Source organism: Centroberyx gerrardi, chromosome 18 (assembly GCF_048128805.1).
Source record: "Centroberyx gerrardi isolate f3 chromosome 18, fCenGer3.hap1.cur.20231027, whole genome shotgun sequence".
NCBI classification, from domain to species: domain Eukaryota; kingdom Metazoa; phylum Chordata; class Actinopteri; order Beryciformes; family Berycidae; genus Centroberyx; species Centroberyx gerrardi.
The window spans coordinates 11,739,210-11,758,727 of NC_136014.1; the positions used below are offsets into that span (position 1 = coordinate 11,739,210).

Here is a 19,518-nt window from a genome sequence, read left to right on the forward strand (position 1 = left end):
TTCCACGTGTGGGCTGAATTCTGAATTTGGCTGAGGAAAACCGTCCGTCCGCAGCCCACTGGGTCACGGCAGGAGTGAGCGATGGACAGACTGGGAAGTAGGGGGACGGACAGTGAGGATGACAAGAAGTGAAGGAAGAGTGGGTAGAGGAGATGAAGATTAAGCAGCACACAGCCAGAACCCTCCTTGGAGACCACTTAGTGCAGCCAACCTTGTTCGCTTGTCCCAAGGCTACTGGAAATGTTGAAGTGGGTTTTAAAAGGCTTGGATAATAAAGCAAACCAGTACTGCGACATAGTGCTCAGCATCACACGTGAGTGGGGATTACTGTGTGCTGGTATATGGTTGTGTGTGTGTGTGTGTGTGTGTGTGTGTGTGTGTGTAGGTTTCCATGTCACGTTTTAACTCACAAGCAGATGATGTTTGCCAGGTTTATGGGCTCAGTTCTCTCCACCCTGTGCTGGCTCTCGCCCAGATGTGCAAACCTGCAAAATCACACACACACACGCACAATTAGACAAATACTCCTGCAAAATAAGGCAAAGATGTCCAGTATTTGTACAGTATAGAATGTGTCTCTCCCCCACACTCCCCCTCCATCTTCAGCATGTGAAGAAATGAAATGAAATAAAATTCATTTCAAGGTCCCCATTTTCTGCTTTTCGCTTCGAGGTTCGAGGTTGAGCCACACAAGTCTGCTAGAAAATCTTCCTTTATTTCCCTGTGGGATGTTTTTTTTCTCTCCCGAAAAACAGGATAAGAAGCAATAGTTAAGACTCCCCCCCTCTGGCTCTAGCTACGTTTTTTAATATTCATGCAATCATTAGTGGAGCTCTGAATGCAACTAAACATCTTTAGAGCCACTCCAAAGAATGCAATACAGTACAAGAAACTGTTGCACAAAAACCTCTGCCCTCAATAATGTGTGGATTTTTATTCTGATTATGTGCTGCTGAAATGGTATGAACAACATTCTTCACTACATTATGATTTGTACAGCGATTTTAATTACACTGTTTCACCCATTCCTCATAGCTGCATCTGGCATCTGATTCTCATATTAGAAACCAATATGACATATAGCAGCATGTGTTTGGTAAGACTAAGACAGTCTCAGCTTAAGTCATATTTCACTTTGGTTGGTTTGGGTTTTACTTCGTACCAAGCATTCCTCCACAGAAGTTCATGAACAGTCAAAGTCAGACACATGCTTCTATGGTGATCCATTATTTTAATTTTAATGATAATAATACTAATGTGACACTTTAAAGGAGCTATCTGTATTTTTTGTCTCAATGCTGACCTCTATGGTTCAGCGATGTGAAATAACCCCTCCTCTCCTCACGTGCCTTTTTCACTTCAGAGCAAAGCTTTTTTTTGGCTTACTGGCTCCACTTTGCGACTCGAGAGCCGCTCGTTTGCCGACATCTACCGCCTTCAAACGGCTTCAGTAGTTTCAGTTTGCTGTGATCGCTGCAGCCTGAACAGTTCAGAGGAAAAGTCTTCTGGGAGTCGGGTAGGAGAGCTTCTGTGCTTTTGAGTGCGGAGTTGTTTACTTTGTTTCACTCGCTAACATTCAGGAGCCCCTGCTGATATTTACTAGTCATATTATGCTTAAGGAAAACAGAAATATTACACACTGAACCTTTAAAAGGAAAATTCCACTCAGATACCCTTACACTGTGATATATCATGAATTTGTGATGTTCAATGAGTTAGAATTATTTTTTGATGAAGAGTTACATAGAGTTAATATCAGCACAGTAACAGCAAGAGTTGCGCCCCTTACTCAAAACAACATGTTTTGTGGCTGCATTGCATTATAAACTATTGAGGCTGCTGTCGGTGGGGAAATTGGTCTCTCTTCCTCTTCTACGACGGGTTTCAAAATGGTGCAAAATGGTGAGACGAGAAAGAAGCCCTTGCTCTTTGATTCTGAGGTACTGACACCGTTGATGTTTTAGTTCGCTGAACATTTTCTGTTATTAAACTCCATTGTAGCTGCGCTGGAAATATCTTGACGTCACGTTGTCTATGTTTGGCCAGTTATCCATGGTAATAAGAAAAATACACCGGCAAACAACAAAATGGGAATACAAGGTACATCGCCAATTGACGTTTATAACAGTTTTTTTTTTCAGGGTGAATTTTTCCTTTGTTGATTCCCATATGGAACTTGTGTGTTTTGTTTTCCCACTTCCACAGGGAGGTCAGACCGCAGCGTCACCTACGGAGCAGCAGCCACTCCAGCTGGTAGGGATTCAGTGTTCTGCTCAAGGACACTTCAGCAGGGTGGATGCTTGCCAACATAGGGACTTGTACCTGGGTCCTCCGTTTGAAGGGCCGTCTCATACACAGCGACACAAACCTTCTGCCCCAGTTGCATAATCCTTGATATGACAACCATGAACACAAAAAATAATGACTGGGTCTACACTGCATACAAGAGGTATATATAAACCTGTTATTTTTAATTGCTTTATATAATGCAACTTCAAGTTAATGGTCCTGAAAGTGGTTCGCATTTAATGAACTCATACACATATGTTCATACTTACACTCATTATTCTACCAAGGGGCAACATTGCTGTGAGGACATCGCCGTACACTGGCTACTAGAATAACACATACTGTAGGTCCAATTATCCTCAGCGAGTCAGGACAGCAGAGTGTGAGAAGGAGCTATTAAAGCTCCATCAAAGACACCTCGCCGAACGTGCAATTCGCATCGAAAGAACAGGTGGTAACGTTCTGGGCTCTCAACAGTCTGAGAGCCCAACAATGGCTATTTGCTGTAGCTCATCGATGTTATAGAGAGCAAACAGGGAGAAAAGGACAGAAGGAAACAGAAAGGACAGGTAGAAAAAGAAACTCGGGGGTGAAGGAGGAGAGTTCTGGACAAAGAGCGGTGAGGTCAGAAGTATGATCCACACAGCAGGGCAGGAGCTGACAACGGCCCTTTTCCAAAATCACCCTTATCACCCTGAGGGGGGGGGGGGGGGGGGGGGGGGGGGTGATACTGAGTGCTCGTTCCTCCCTCTCTCTCTTGGGTACTGGGTGCAGTGTCAGTATAAGGAAAGCATTTTCCTTAAGACCAGGTAAATGGACAAAGGCAGTCAGAAAAAAAAGGCTGGAGTTCTTCCATTTAGGTGTTTTCTTCAACGTGACAAGCAATACGCCGACAGCTGAAGCCCAGGTGGGTAAGTATGAAGAGAGGACTACACTGTACTTAACACTGTGTGTGTTCATTTCTCTGACTTACGGAGTCCGTCCTTAATGGATCTTTTATATGTACGCTGTAGCTCATACAAGCTCGTACATGTGGATGTGTGGTGTCCAAACAGGCAATTTGGAGTTTTTGTTTCCATGTCTGAATATACCTCTTGCTAATTATGAACATGGTATATAGTGCGCTATGTGTCCTTTACCTCTCGTATATGAGCAGGTCGTCCTCAGCAGGAAACTCTGCCAGATTGAGTCCGTAAGGCTCCCTGATTGGCTGCTGCTGCTGGAACTCCTGGGAACATCAGACGGGAAAGGTCAAGGGTTTTAACAGAAATTTTATTAAAACTATGACTGGACTGTCACGTACAATACGCAGAGATACATGGGAGTGACATGTCAATAGATTGTGTGCCAAGGATTTAAATTCATGACCTTTGCAGTAATTGGTCACAGTGATTTATAAAAGTGAAGAGAAGGAGAAGTCCGCTTTGATGTTGGCCAAAGACAATTTTGTGGTTCAAAGCTCAGAAAACCACACCAGTGATAAGGTGGAATCACTCACTCTCCATAGAGAATGAGGCGATTATAAATAGCATATACTGTCATGAAAAGATCATAATCTTTTTTCTGTTTGAAGTGGGATGGGTTGATGCGGTATTGTGGACAACCAGCAATAACCTCAGCACTACACCTCTGTCCATAAAGATAAAAAGGCAAAACGGAAATGGAACTTCTTCAAAATAGAACATGAAAGCTGCAGAGTGGCAGCAAGGTATATCTCACTCTCCTTCTCCATCTGTCCTCAGTAAACCTACAAGGGCCCAGAGAAGCTCATTATGTAACAGCATGCATGGCATCAGCCTTAAAGCAGGCAGCTATGCCATCGCTCTCACTTTGACCGTTTTCCAGCGCCGCAGCGATATATTGGACATAACGCATTCAATTCTCACTCTATTTGTATTGATCCAGGCTGCAGGGTGGGGAGAAAGATGAGGGTGTTCCAGGACCATGTCCAAGAAACAGAAGCTGTGCACACACACACAAACACACACACACACACAAAGATACAGAGCCATGCACAAACACATATGTACATGTGTTTGTGGGGATACAAATACATTGCAACAAATATATAGGTATATAAATAAGTATGAGAGTACATACATACAGTATGTGCGCACACACACACACACAGCTGCCTATGCATACACCCACACGCATTCTGACTCTCTTCACACTCATGCGAGCACACGCACAGCCGAACCGAGGGGAATATGAAATGAGCGTGTGTAATTACATGGCGAACACAGTAATGATCAGATGTTTAAATATTTTAACAGTTCTGTGTTGTGCTGGCGCCCTGGCAATCCATTCTCGCGGACAGGCTCAGAGGCAGCGACACGAGACGCACGCATGCGAGCGCGTGTGCCCGACACGTGAGCCAGCCGTCGTCCCCCCCGAAATATTCATGACCAGCCCCTCGCTCCGAGCCCCGAGAAGACGGAGAGAACGCAGGAGGAAATTAGATTCGAAATCGGCGAGAGGAGGAGAGAGGAACGGAGCAAGAGGGAACTCCTCGGCTGCTCGAATTGTCCAAATCAAACCACTGTTGGGATTTATTAAAAATGTATGCAAAAATCACTAGTTATGTTGATTTTCTCTAATATTATTCTGTGATACATGAAAAGAAACAAATTTATAGCATCTATATAGTCTTATTCTTAATAGAACTAATAGTATTAATGCTATTCGTTTTCTTTTCAAATTCTTTGAAACAACTGCATTGCAAATCCCACTGAGAGCAAAATATTTACAGTTTGGCTTGAGTGAATGATTATTTACCCAGATTACATTAACTGAAAGGTGTTTTCTCTTTTCTCCGCAGCAATGGCCTCAGGGAAGGAGTAGTGGTGGGGGAGAGAGGTGTGCACACACACGCCACATGCTCAGATACTGTCTCTCTCTCACTCTCTCTCTCTCTCTCTCTCGCACACACACACAACTGGGAACTACTGAGCCATGCCGCATTTCCACTTGAGCAGTCTGGGGAGTCGAGAGCTTGTTGAATAGCACATCAGCAGTAGTTTTGGAGTGAGGGTAATCATCACTACTCTCCAATCGACAATTTCACTCCAAAACAAAATTCCCTTATCCAAAAATCCTTTAAACTTCCACACTGAAAGAGGATGAGAGAGAGAAGCCATGTCTGTCATCCTCCTCATCATCCTCATCATTACAGAGAAAATGACTTCAGCTTAGCACAGTAGCAAATTGTGTTTCAACAGCAGGAGATGCCTGAGACTTCAAACGCTGTCGAGCGAAGAATTGCATGCCAAAGAAGTTAATTACCCACAATCCCCTGGTGCCTTGGACACCACGCATTCTCGACAGTGTGAGAAATGTGACTGCCTCTAGCCGGCTGCTTGGCTGCTGGGTCGCCAGCCAACGAGACACTTGGGCTTTCTACATGAACCTGTGCTGCATAAAATCTAATCACGACGGCGCCACGCAGCCCTTAAGAAGACAATTAGGGTTTTGGAGTACGGCTGTGACGTTTTTATGCCTCTCCTCACACCCCACAATGTTGTTTTTTTCAAACTAACACCTTTTCAAGAGGATGTCATTTCCCAGTGCATTTTATCCATGGCTGCTGACACATTGACTTGCTATCTGTGCTGATTACTGGGCTTATTCTCCCCAGTGTGGTGTGGAATCTGGGCCACTGGGGGCTGGTAAACCTGCAATCAGTCCACTTGGGGCATAGATAACACTGATGGAGCAGTGAAGGATGCAGGGAAGCTGTAAAACACACACATTAGAGCATGATAATGTGTACAATATAGGGAGAGCTATCAGCTAAGACAGCGGCAACAGGACCTGATATTTGTACACAACAAGATATAGACAGACAGATAGATAGACAGATAGATAGATAGATAGATGGATAGATGGACAGATGGATAAATAGATAGATAGATATAGGTCGTATAGGCTCCCAATCACAAGTCATAACACTGGTTGAAAAAAATCCTAAACAACACACTTCAGCGGTGCAGACAGATCCGTCTCTCTTGCCACAAGGCGGAAAGGAATTGAGACTGAATAAGAACGCAGGCTCGTTAGTTCTACCTCTAGTTTATTTCTCTGAAACCAGAACAGAATCATAACTAGATCATAATTAGTCAGTTCCCCTTTTGATGATTCAGTCGGTCTTTAATAAATTAATTTTAAAAATAAAACACACTTCCATTTTTCTGGGCAAATTTTCTACTTTGTATACAATGTTGTCATTTAGTTGAACATACTTGAGTCTAATAGGCCACCTGGGTGCCTTATATCATCCTGCCATCAGCAGTCACCAGCTGGCATCAAGAGGTTTTATCAGAGAGCCATTTCTGGCCAACTGATATCCTACCTCTCCTCCCCTTTTACCCCCACAGGCCACATTCAAAGGGAGATTAGTCAAACATACCTGTTGTCATGGCAACACAGAGGGAGAACTTAAGTCATACAGGGATACATGACTCTTTTCTGTTCCGTGTGCGTATGTGTATAGAACTGGGGCCATTATGGAACATTGATTCAACCCGGTTTTGAGAACAAACACATCAAAATCACAAGTTCATGAGAAAAAGTTTGCACACACTGTGTAAACAACCACAACAAATACTTTTCTAACCCAAACTTAGGAGGAGAGTAGGAGGAGAGAGAGAGAGAGACAAAGAGAGAGAGAGAGAGAGAGAGAGAGAGAGAGGCAGAAAAAAATGAGAGAGAGGTCATCAATCATCTAAATTCAGCATGATCATGAAGCCGGCTAGGCTGACGTCAACTCTTCCCTTTGACGCAAACAGAAAGACACAACTAATTTCTTCTGGGAGACTCGGAGGGGGATGGAGAAGAGGAGGAGAAAATACAATCAGGGGTACATGCTCAAACCTTATTTGCAAAATGCAAAGTGGTAATGCAAAATGAGTTTGATGTCCAAAATGCGGGACTCCGCTTAATGTCAGGCAGCCAGCCTCAGCCCAACCTGGGCACCGCGGTGACATTTCCCTGAGGTCATCTGAGGGGATTACATATCCTTGAATCAGGAGATGATATAATTGGCTAGACAGGCTTTCCTTTTCTGCAAGTCACACGATAGGTCAAGAAGGCTTTGTAGTGATACAAATTTTATTTTGTTTTACGCATCTATTCCATTCCTCACAGAAGTATTTTAAATCAGACTTGCACACGATATGATATTTCATTGTTGTGATGACTGCTTGTGCCAAATCACGTTAATGTGTTCATTTGTTTTGAGTTTGATGTGTGTACAGTTGTCTTTGCACACATAAATCTCTCCCCGTGTATTGTTCATGTGCGCGTGTGTTTTTTTCTCCATACCTCCTGCGTGCGGGTGCTCTCCCCGGACTCCGTCAGCAGTTTGATAGGGGTGGAGCGCTGGGACACGGCTCCGTCATCATCGCGGTCCTCCTCCGAGTCGTCCTCTGAAGTGCTGGAGATGGCCTCCTCGCTGGGGGGAGGAGGCGCACTGGCCGCAGTCTTCCTCTGGAGCACTGTCTCTTCCTTACTGCTCTTGTTGCTGCGAATGGGCACACGCACACACACACACACACACACACACACAATGACAGGTGAACAAAAGAGAAACGAGTCACCATATCATTACCTATAACATAAAGCATTTTGGCTGCCATTTTAATTTTGAAGTTTCTTTGCATTCCTATTTTATTAGACAGTATATCATTTAAAATCCAGCCGAGCAGTAAACCGCCCACCTTGAACAAGCTCAACTCAATGCCAAGAAAGCGAACACAGCTCTCACTCAGATGGGGTGCCAGCTCTCACTCAGATGAGCTCATCTGAGCCGGGGTGCCTGGGCCCACAGCTCCTCCCACAGGATTCCTTGGAGGCTGTGCGGTGCACTGGAACACACCTTTTTGAAAACGGGGACCACCACCCCCTGTCTGCCAATCCAAATCCACTGTTCCCGAAATCCACGTGACGTGTCAACCACAACACCCCAACGATATCCAGAGTGTTCAACATTTCAGGACGGATCTCATCCACCCCCGGAGGAGCTTTCAAATGACTCCAGTGACCTCTGCCAAGTAGATCGGCTCAGACCCTCCAAATTCCAGGTATCTTGTCGTGGTGGAGAGAGCTGAGCCACAAAGCAAAGCTCTCAAATAACCAGTCGATCTTTGTTCCGACCCTCGCCTATGGGCACAAGCTCTGAGTAGTGACAGAAAGAATGAGCAATCTGGGAGGGAGGGAGGACCTCAGAGTCAAGCCACTGCTCCTCCACATTGAGAGGAGCCAGTTGCGGTGGTTCGAGCACCTGGTAAGGATGCCCACCGGGGTGCCTCCCTTTGGAGTTATTTCAGGCATAATCGACTGGGGGGAGATGCCGAAGCATTCCCAGGAGGGACTACATCTTCCAGCTGGCCTGGGGGAAACCTTGGGATCCCCCAGGAGGAGCTGGAGGAAGCAGCTGGGGAAAAGGACGTTTGGGCTGCTCTGCCTGCCCTGTTGCCACCATCACCCCGACCCGGACAAACTGCTAGAAAATGATGGATGGATGCTTCATCATCTCAGTGAAAATAATGATACTGTGTGTGCGATGTGTGAGGTTTCAAGGCCAGTGAGTCAGATGAGCGCAAGCTGTCACACACATGATTGACAAGCAGACAGCCTAATGCAATGAGCCTCACATGCAACCTTAACACACATGGTGCATCAAAGGCCCCCTTTACACCTGGCATTAACATCAGTCTTGTATTCAGTTTGTGTCCAGATATCTTTTAGCTGGATTACATTTACACCTGCCGTTAAAATGCGCCTCATGCATCCACACTGGGATCGGATTTCTCTTTTCCTCACCAGATTGACATGTACGCCGCTTACTCTCGTAATATTTACATATTTTAAACTTGATAGTATATACCTTGTCTTGCTTGTTCCACATCAATCATCACAGACTTCCTGACAGACAGGAGGCAGCAGGTGAGGCTGGGGAAAATCACATCCAGCACCCGGACAATCAGCACTGGCGCCCCCCAGGGATGTGTGCTCTCCCCTCTGCTCTTCTCCCTCTACACAAACGACTGCACCTCAGGAGACCCATCTGTCAAACTCCTGAAGTTTGCAGACGACACAACGGTCATCGGCCTCATCCGAGACGGTGACGAGTCTGCATACAGACGGGAGGTTGAACAGCTGGCCCTCTGGTGTGGTCATAACAACCTGGAGCTGAACAAGCTCAAAACTGTGGAGATGACAGTGGACTTCAGGAGGAGCCCCCCAACACTGCCCCCCCTCACCATACTCAACAGCACCGTGTCTGCTGTGGAAACCTTCAGGTTTCTGGGATCCACAATCTCCCAGGACCTAAAGTGGGTGTCTAACATAGACACACTCATCAAAAAGGCCCAGCAGAGGATGTACTTCCTACGCCAGCTCAGGAAGTTCAACCTGCCTCAGGAGCTGCTGATCCAGTTCTACTCTGCAATAATCCAGTCTGTTCTCTGCATATCCATCACTGTCTGGTTTGGATCGGCCACCAAACAGGACAGGAACAGACTGCAAAGGACAGTCAGGACTGCAGGAAAAATCATTGGTGCCAACCTGCCCTCCATTCAGGACTTATACATCTCCAGAGTCAGGAAACGGGCAGGAAAGATCACTGCAGACCCATCACACCCTGGACACAACCTGTGCCAACTCGGCGCTACAGAACACTGTACGCCAAAACAAGCAGACACAAGAACAGTTTCTTCCCACAGGCCATCACTCTGATGAACACTTAAATCAGTCATACAGTGACAGAAACTATCCCTGTGCAATAAACCTGTAACACCTACTGCATGTGTATAATTCCCCCCCACATACTTGGCCAATAAAGCTGATTCTGATTCTGATTCTGATAATTTTGTACACTCATTAAGTGTAACATTTGCTCTATATGTGGGATACAAATGTGATACAAAATGGCAACCTCATTTTCAGGAAAACAATTGCATTGGGGCATCATGAATAACGAGACGTGTCTGAACTAGCTTTCTGTGAACCAAAAACGAAACCCAATGTACTCGAGAATAGATGTGTTTGCACGTGTAAGTGTGCGAGTTTGTGTATGTGTGTGTGTGCATGCAGGCATGTGTGCGTGTGTGTTCATTTTAAAAATGTATGCACACACAGTGCTCACGGCAGGTGAATTCAATGCTGAGTGTGTTATCGGGAAAAACAGGAAAAGAGCCTTGTTTTCGGTTCCCTAAGGACACGGTGTAAAATGAAGCATGCGTATGAGGACACGGTGACACCAAACAACAGGTTTTATTACACAACAAAAACAAAACATGGCAACCAAAACACCACACTTAACACTTAACATAAACATACACTCAAATGCACTTACCCCAGCACTGACTTCCCCGTCTCCTCTGGCTTGCGTACAGTGAAGGGGCTTGGATCCACCCCTACTGTCTTGGGCATAAACTCCCTTTACATACAAAGAAAGGAAGGAAGTAGTCAGGATAAATAAAGTAGTTAAATAGACTCTTAGCTAATACCATTTATCCCATTTGAAGTGTTTTTTATTAACCAAATTTGGGATCAAATTCCTTCAGAAATTTCTTTAGAAGCTCAATCAATTTATATATGGAACCATTGATACCATTTATGGAAACATTCGAATATCATATTGTGATTGAGTGATTCATTATTCACTATATAATTCATGTCACCTTTAATTAAAATTAAAAGGTACTGTAAACTGATTTAGAATCTGTAAGCATATGCAAAAGATGCAGAGAGAGGCATGGCTAAGCAAAAACAAACAAAACAAAAACAAAACTTCCATCCAATCCATGTATTTTTTGATCTATTTTGTGTTTTTTTGCCTGCCATGATGTTAGCCATGTCAAATTTTACATATTTAGCTGTCTTCGCTGTCAACACACTTTAAAATGATGAGAATAACTTTTTGATGCCAACACTGGGTTGATAATGACTTTTGGTTGGACAATTTAACATGAATGAACGAATGAATTTTTTTTTTTTTTTTTAAGATTTATTTTTGCCATTTTATGCTTTATTGACAGAGAGAGACAGGAAGGTATGGGAGAGAGAGGGGAGGACATGCAGCAAATGACCGCGGGCTGGATTCTAACCCAGGTCGCTGCGGGAAGGACTGAGCCTTAAATGGTACGCGCTCTACTCGGTGAGCCACCGCGCCCCTGAATGAATGAATGAATGAATGAATGAATGAATGAATGAACGAATGAATGAATGAATGAATGAACGAATGAATGAATTCATTCAAAAGTAACTAAATAGTGGGCTATTCAAAAGGTTATACAACAGCAGACTCAAGTGCTTTACCCTGCAAAACTTAATAAATGTTCCACTGAAGAAAAAGGACATAGGAAGAAACAACACTGACTACAAACAAAAACTCAGAGAAGGAACAAAAAAAAAAGATATAAATATAAATAGTGCAAGTGTGACTTTGTGTGCAGCCACCTTGCAGAGTTGGTCATGGCGATGCAGAAGGTGTCGTCAAAGGAGGTGAGTTCATAAGGCTTGAAGAACTCTGTGTAGATGTCGATGCTCTCCTCGTAGCGGTTCACTTTCTTCACGTTCATCTTCTTCATGTTGTTCTCACAGGGGACTGCACACACACACACACACACACACACACACAAAAGCACACATTGACACACATAAATAGACAATCCACACACTCTCTATGGAGAAGTTCAGGGCGCTTTTAGAGGATGCATTATGTGGGGATTGCACGTGCTTCTCATAGTCTTGTTTATCTGAACCTGTGATTTTCATGTGATTTTATATTGTACTGTAATGTTTGTAATGTGTTTTTATATCTTGTGCTGCTTGTACTTAAAACAAATCAGAAATGCTATTGACATATGCACACAGACAAACCTATGGCTGTATTGAGCCTCACTGATTACAGCACAATTAGGACACTTTCAGAAAATGGGTCAAGGTACTAATCTCTAGTACACATGTCTGTTACATAATTGCAGATTTTGCATCAACTGATACCTTCGTCGTAGGCCACAGGCAGGTAGGATAGGATTCCATCTGACCACCAGAATGTGTAGCTGGAGAGAGACAAGATATACAAATGCATTAGCACTTCTGAAAAAACTTTCCAGTGAGTGATGTATATTCAGTACACCTGCACAGACTCCCCCAGGACATCTACATAACCTAGACATGAAAATTGGCTGAGTTGGACCACCTACAACAGCTGAATACATCAGCCTTTTATTCAATATGACCAATTTGGGTAAATACTGTGCGCTACTTTGGCGAATTCAAGGGAGAAAGCAGCGTGTGGCCGCAGAACTGAACTCAATTCCAGCCATGGTAATTTCTTGGAATAATGGCTGAGCTACCCAGGCCCATTGTGGCTGCATAAACTAGTAGTCTGCAGAGGCAATCAGGGCCTGGTATTATGCAAGCAGGAAGACAATGAAAAGCACACAGCCCACATGCTTGTATGCACACACATGCACAAATAACAGAGACAAAACTAGGTCAAGAAATACAAGTGTCAAAGAGTGACAGATAGTGAAACGGTGCCCTTTACTGCATGTCATCTCCTCTCTCTGCCCTGTCTTTCCTGTTTCGCGCCACTGTGACTTTCCAATAAAGCAGAAACGCCCAAAAAAAAAGAGAGGGAAAAAGCATAACATAACGTTAACAAAGTTAACGGCACAAGGCGCACAGGGCGTGGGAACGACTTTTGGTATTTTCGTGGGCAGAGGCGCGTGGAGCACTTGCGGTGCAGTTGGAAATGGGCTGGGATTAGGAGGAATGCATTATCGGTGGGTGTGGTAGGGGCTGGCGTCGGTCATGGCCAATCAAATCAGCTCCTGTCATTCCCTTTAAAAGCAGTGCCTCCGCGCCACGATGTACTGACAGATTCATAATGGGAAGGACAGTCCAGACCGGCTTCTTCCAAGAGGAATCTGATGTTCTTCAAAGAATACATTGTTTGTGATTGCTTTCCCAGTTAAGCCCAATACATAGAGAGGAAAAGAACACCTTCCCATACAACCTCCTTCGGCAGTACCATAAAGATTTTCCACTATCAGGTTGATTCTGTTGTTAACAAACAGCCCTGAAAGCTTCTGGCTTTGAATCCATTACAAAGGCTACCATGTGACAGCAAAGGCAATCACAGACAACTTGCCATGAACCCGCACTCTCACGTGAAAACCTAGTCACCCATGGCAGACTTGTGAAGGCTGGCCTTCTAACACCCATTTCAGAATCACAGGTGCAGGTGTTAATCTTGTGTGAGTGATCTCCCACTGGGCTATTCAGTCAGCACAAAGACAAACACACACATACAGTATTTGAAGAGCGCAAAGGCAATTGCGCACTGTGTGTGTGTGTGTGTGTGTGTGTGTGTGTGTGTGTGTGTACCTGCGTCTCTCCTGGGGCAGGGCCATGGTGCTCCTCTGATGCAGGTAGAAGTCAGTGGGCAGCTCCCACAGGTGCGGCTTGCACTCTGATGGCTGGTAGACTTGGAGAAACAGGTTGATGGCATCCTGCCTGTCAGCGTCTGGGAGAGCAAGGAGCGACAGAGGGAGCAAGAGGAATGAGAGGAGGAAAGCAAATCATAAGTGAAACAGAGACAAAAGAGTGGTAAGAAATATACAAAGAAAATCCATATATGACTGAGATGAGGTGAGGAAAAGTCAATCAAGAGAGAAGTTTACACCAATAAATTTAAGTGAGAGAAAAGGTTAGAAGAATGAGGTTGAATCATTGAGTTTGTCACTTGTTATGTTTAATAAATTGGTCCCTTTGAGTTAGCTTAGCATACTGCCAATGATATCAAGCAGCATACCCACATGACTATCAAATCACACTCCCTCATAAGCTGAACTTTAAAGTGCAACCTCCCACAAGATGCAGTGCAGCAGCCACTCGTGTTGAGGACAAATGAGTAGAGAAAGATAAAGAGGATAATTAATGAAATGTAGGAAAAGATGAACACACTCAGCTCTAGGGCCTCTTCACATGAACAGGAGACTTACCAGCAAAAACTATTACACTATTAAACACAATACAACAAACATGTTTGCAAAGTGGCGCTGGGCTGTGGGAGGGTGCCAAGATAATCTTTGCGTGTGTTTAGCGTGCGGCACGTGTTTAGCGTGTTGCCCAGCTTGGTGCTACCTAATCCCCCCCCCAAACTGCGTAGTCACGTGCCTGCTGCTCTGACAGCTATGTTAGATAATTAGACAGTAAATTAGGGTCTATGGCTTTAATTACTGTCTGCTACCGAGTAATTTCTCTAGGTAATTTACAGCCTGAGATTCATTCAATAAAACATGAGGTAGGAGTTATGGATGACCTGTGAACATAACATACACGTGCAACATTAGTCATTGAGGAAAAAGTGGTTTCACAAGATGTATTATGAGTTAATTGCATAGAGTGAAATCAGCCAATAATCATCAATGCACAAGTGCAACGCTTTTTTCCCCTTTCCACTGGTCTTCAACGCAACATCCACGTTCAAGTTTAATCACTCCAACTATTCAAGAGGCAGAAAAGCACAAGGCAGTGTGTATCCAAAACGTACGTGTTTGTCCAAAATGTATTTGTGAACAAGAGAGAAGTTGTTAGAGAGTCTAGCATAACAAATTCAAGGTGGAAAAGCAGGCTTCATTTACTATGAAGAACCAAAGGATCACTGGCTCATGTAATTCTGTAGTACAAAAATGAGAACTTTGATACATCAAAACAAGGGTCATATAGATGGTCCATTTGACTCTTGTTTTGATGTATCAAAATGTATTGTTGTATTGTATGTATTGCTCACTAAAATTGTTGATGGCAGCAGCCGTTTTAGATGGGGCAGCAATCTTGGTTGCATTGAATTGCAATACACAAGGTATCATGAGGGAGAAAAATCAAAACTAACAAAACTAGGACTGCCCACCCACCCTTCCTCCCCATGAGGACTTACCCACACTAAGTGCAGTGACCCACCAAAACTCACAAATGTGCTTAAGGTGCATTGAAATTATGACTCGTGCACCATGGCGCTTCTCTGCCATCACCATCGTCTGAATTCTTGTCAAACAAAATAAAAAGCTTGCGAATAAACTAAAAAATTAAAATGTGAAACATCAGTTTACATAGAGAACGGTACGTTTACAGAGCTTTCGTGTTGTGCTGATATTTTACTTGAATACAATTCATGGAAATGAAGTAAAAGTTTGATTATTAAACCTCAGCTATGTTAGTTTAGTGGTCTCCTGACGATGCTACAACAACACCAGTCATTTCGGTGAGTCATCCCAAGCCTTTCAACATTCCAAAATAACTAGGAGGGGGGGTGTTTTGTTGTTGTCAACTTCCCACAAGATGTGTTCATCAGGAGCCAAATTTAGGTCAGTCAGCCCATCAGTCAGTCAAACGGTGCTCTCTCTCTTCATCAAAAAATATTTTTTGCCTGCGAATATTTTAGTAACAACTGGACTGAGCTAGCAGAGCTGCTTTTTGCATAACAGGTTTGGAATTTAGCCCAATGCTAACAAAACGGCGGTCTCTCACCTGTATTGTGAACCTAGTTTGCCTAGTGTTCATATATGTATGTTTTGAAACTGCAGAGGCTAATTTATGTTGACAAAAAACATATTTGTTGGCAAATATTTTAGTTACAGCTAACCTTGTGTAGCAACATAGTACAGTATAGCAATATAGAGTGGGTCTATTCTTGACAACACATTGGTGAATAATGTGATTATCCTGATTATTCCAGGACTGTAATGACTTCAACTACAGCAACAGTTGATGCTGCACACCTAGCTATGCACCATGGAACTGGACAGCATCTGTACTTGTTAGCTTTTTCAATGGGTGAAATTTAAGATCAATTTTCTGATTACCCCTAAGAAATCAAATTTAGCAGAGAATCTCAAAAGACGGATAGTACAGAGTGTTCTAGTTCAAGAAGGACCAAGTAAAAAAAGGCTAGAATTAGAGTTTTTCAATTCAGTCACATCGCCCTGGCTAAGGGTGGCCGCTGGAGACTTGTGAATTAGTAGCTAGGCTATGGAAATGTGATCAGGGGTAAATGTATGAACAAGGGCATGAGTAGTCATGCCCTTGTAAAGGACACCTTGACAGCAGACAGTAGCTGGTACTCAAACTAATGGGTTAGGAGCTGCTTTTTTGCTTTTCTTTTTTAGGCATTTTATTCTTATCCGGCTCCCCTGGTGACAGGACAGGTGTAATCGAGCGTCATCATTACAGTCATCTTGCTCAACCGCTACAGGTTAGGAGCTCATCTGGGTCACGGCATTATTGAACGTGTGGGTCACAGTACTGTATGTAGAGAGTCATAGTCTGTGTGTGTGTGTGTGTGCACTGCATTATGGGTATCACTCAACAATAGTCTGGATCAACAATGTGCTATTTCCTGGCTCTGCTCTGCAACCAATCAACAATGGCATTTTTCAAAATGAAGTGAATGACAAGAGTCGAAAGCGAAGAGCCAGAGAGGAGGTCAGTTTACTGGGTCAGGTACCATGTCTCTATTCATCTGGCTTGATACACAGTGAGACCCCCCCCCCACACACACACACACACACACACACACACACATTCATATTCCTCCTCACATACATAAGCACATGCTTGTGTATACTCACACACATTTTCATAGACACACTGTATCCAAGCACTAACTGGGGTGCCATTTAGCATTACTGCCAACACATAGAAACACATCGTACAGTCAGTTTGTCAAGTAGTGATGAGCAATTAAGTCTTTGTTACAAAGGGGGATAGAGAGAGAGAGAGAGAGAGAGAGAGAGAGAGAGAGAGAGAGAGAGAGAGAGAGAGAGAGAGAGAGAGAGAGAGAGAGAGAGAGAGAGAGAGAGAGCAGCATCAAGTTAGCTAAATTAAACCTCAAGACAACATTATGGGAAATCAAATATCCGCAATATCACTCAAATTACACCCCAAAAAAGCTCACCATTAACAATGAATGAGATGAGAATGAATCTGATAATTTATTAGGATGACAAAAAACATGTCACTATAAAATCATTCTAAGTGTCACTAAATTTCCTTTGAAAGCATTGTTTCCCGGCAGCCACTTCCCTCAGGGAGCTATGCTGTATGAGACAGTGTGTGCTCAGCTGCAGATATTGCAGTGCCATGGAGGGCTGTGGACACCAAAGCATTTTGTAACGTTGTAATGTTGGGTGCTTGAGTCACATTGGAGGCAGGATAAACAAAAGGTTTGTATTCAGTCTTATTAAAGTAAAACGATAAAAAAATAAATCAACTAGTTTTGTATGACACGCTGCCCTCGGCTCCAGGTGATGTGCCTTGCTTATTTTTCCACGTGCCAAACTAAAACAAATACTCGACTTTTAGGAAAGGAGCAACCTATCAACAGCGAGAATTGATACCTTGCACTTTTCAGTGTCTTTCAAAATGGAGCGCAGCTTATTTTAGCTGTGTTTTAACATTCAGAGTTCATGCTGCTGAGGATTTCAACTGAGTACAAGTTTAAATGTAGTTACTGAGATATGGCAAGGCAAAGCTAGGCCGTCTGTAAGCTCATTCAGTTTACCTCAATAGCTGTAGCTCTGTTTCTTAGCTTTACGACGCAGAATTTTATTTGCTCGCATATTGAACATATTGTGTCAATGTGCCATGAGACATCAAGTCAGCTCCAGGGCCATGACTGGAGATCGGCGTCAAATTGGATGAAAAACCCTTTCCAATACTTTTTGTGAATAATTTTCTTTTACTCAAGAACATATATATATATATATACTGAATATACTGAGAATTATATGAGAAAAATACTTTGAGCTGATTGAGCATCTTTTTGATTTGTCTCCAAATACTTTATCTATGCTTAACTGAGCTTTGTACAGAACGATGGCACCTATGGGAGTGTCCAAAAAAATGATGGAACAGGAGGCTAAAGTCAAAGGGTTTCAAAGTGTGGCATGGGTAAATAGGGGGATATGGGTAAACACTTGCCATCTGCAGTGAGTAATGTTTACATATAAAAACCAGAGGTCAAATAAAAATCATTAATCTTTTTTTCTGCAACACACCATGGACATTATCTTTTATTGTAATGGTAAGGGTTAGCATTGTGTGTGTGTGTGTGTGTGTGTGTGTGTGTGTGTGTGTGTGATGGATAGAAGGGGGAGGAGAGATGGAGGGGTGACAGTGAGATGTGTGGGTGGCTTGACTGGCATGGGGATGATGGGGTAGAAAGTGCATTGGGAGGGCTTTTGTTATGTAACAAAGGGGTTAGGTAGGGGTTTTATGTGTGTTTCTGTATGTACGTGTGTGTGTGTGTGTGTGTGTGTGTACGTATAAATGTTGGATCTGTGTTACTACGGTAACCAGGGACATGTGGGCAGATTCAGTTTCACGAGGCGTGGGGTGATTGCAAGCAGGGATTGGAAGCAGGGATTAATATGGATCAGTTTGGGAGAGGAGGTTAGAAAAATGAGTGGGGTGAGCATGATCAAGAGGATGAGTAAACCGTTGTCATAACCTCTGGAGATATGTTTGGGGTGGGGGGGGGGGGGGGTGGCTGTGTGGATTTGGCTTAAGAAAATGACAGTGTAATGTTTTGAGTAGTGTGTGTGTGTGATGGGGTTTAAAATGTATAGTGGTGAAAGTATAGTGTAAATACGCCTTCTCAAAGATGCGTGTATAAAAGTTTGACAGATAAAGTAAGAAAAGCTCATTCGGGTAAAAGAGGACAGTTATGTACCTGTGTGTGTGTGTGTGTGTGTGTGTGTGTACGCGCACACCTGAGAAAGCATTGCTGTAGTAGCGCGACAGCGTCTGCATGATGTCTTTGGAGTGCTGTGTCCAGGGAGCGATCTTGCGGTAGGTCTTGACCCTGTGGACCAGCTGGGAGCCACCGTACTGCAGAGACAGAGTGTCTCCGTGGTCCTCATACAGCTCCTCAAACAACCTGGGATACACACACACACACACACACACACCCACACACACACACACACACACACAAATACAAAAAAACACACAGGCAAGGGGGCCCAGTGGTTAGGGAGAACCCCTTAAGCAATGGAAACGACAATTGTGGTCCCAGCGGAGGCTCTTATGTAGGCTCACACAAACACACACGCGCACACACACACACACACGCACATACACACACGCATTCATACTCTTTGTTCATTGTTGATTGTTGGTGAAATGTATAATTCAGTGTGACTCCAAGATGCT

At 43.7% G+C, this 19,518-nt stretch overlaps 3 protein-coding genes across 3 annotated transcripts in view; 1 reads left to right on the forward strand and 2 right to left on the reverse strand.

Moving 5' to 3' along the window:
* The window catches only part of LOC139926156 (testis development-related protein), a 404,183-nt gene that overhangs the window by 192,880 nt on the left and 191,785 nt on the right, over positions 1–19,518 (reverse strand). The window lies entirely within an intron of this gene.
* The window catches only part of ccdc167 (coiled-coil domain containing 167), a 209,928-nt gene that overhangs the window by 28,851 nt on the left and 161,559 nt on the right, over positions 1–19,518 (forward strand). The gene's annotated exons all lie outside the window — the stretch shown is intronic.
* fig4a (FIG4 phosphoinositide 5-phosphatase a) overlaps positions 1–19,518 on the reverse strand; it is a 59,115-nt gene that overhangs the window by 10,392 nt on the left and 29,205 nt on the right. Inside the window, exons 15-22 of the mRNA XM_078289828.1 lie at positions 19,077–19,243; positions 13,690–13,828; positions 12,298–12,356; positions 11,752–11,899; positions 10,646–10,729; positions 7,612–7,810; positions 3,429–3,517; positions 411–485 (exon numbers count right to left, since the gene is read on the reverse strand). Coding sequence (XP_078145954.1) covers positions 411–485; positions 3,429–3,517; positions 7,612–7,810; positions 10,646–10,729; positions 11,752–11,899; positions 12,298–12,356; positions 13,690–13,828; positions 19,077–19,243 — 960 coding nt within the window. The remainder of the gene's footprint in view (positions 1–410; positions 486–3,428; positions 3,518–7,611; positions 7,811–10,645; positions 10,730–11,751; positions 11,900–12,297; positions 12,357–13,689; positions 13,829–19,076; positions 19,244–19,518) is intronic.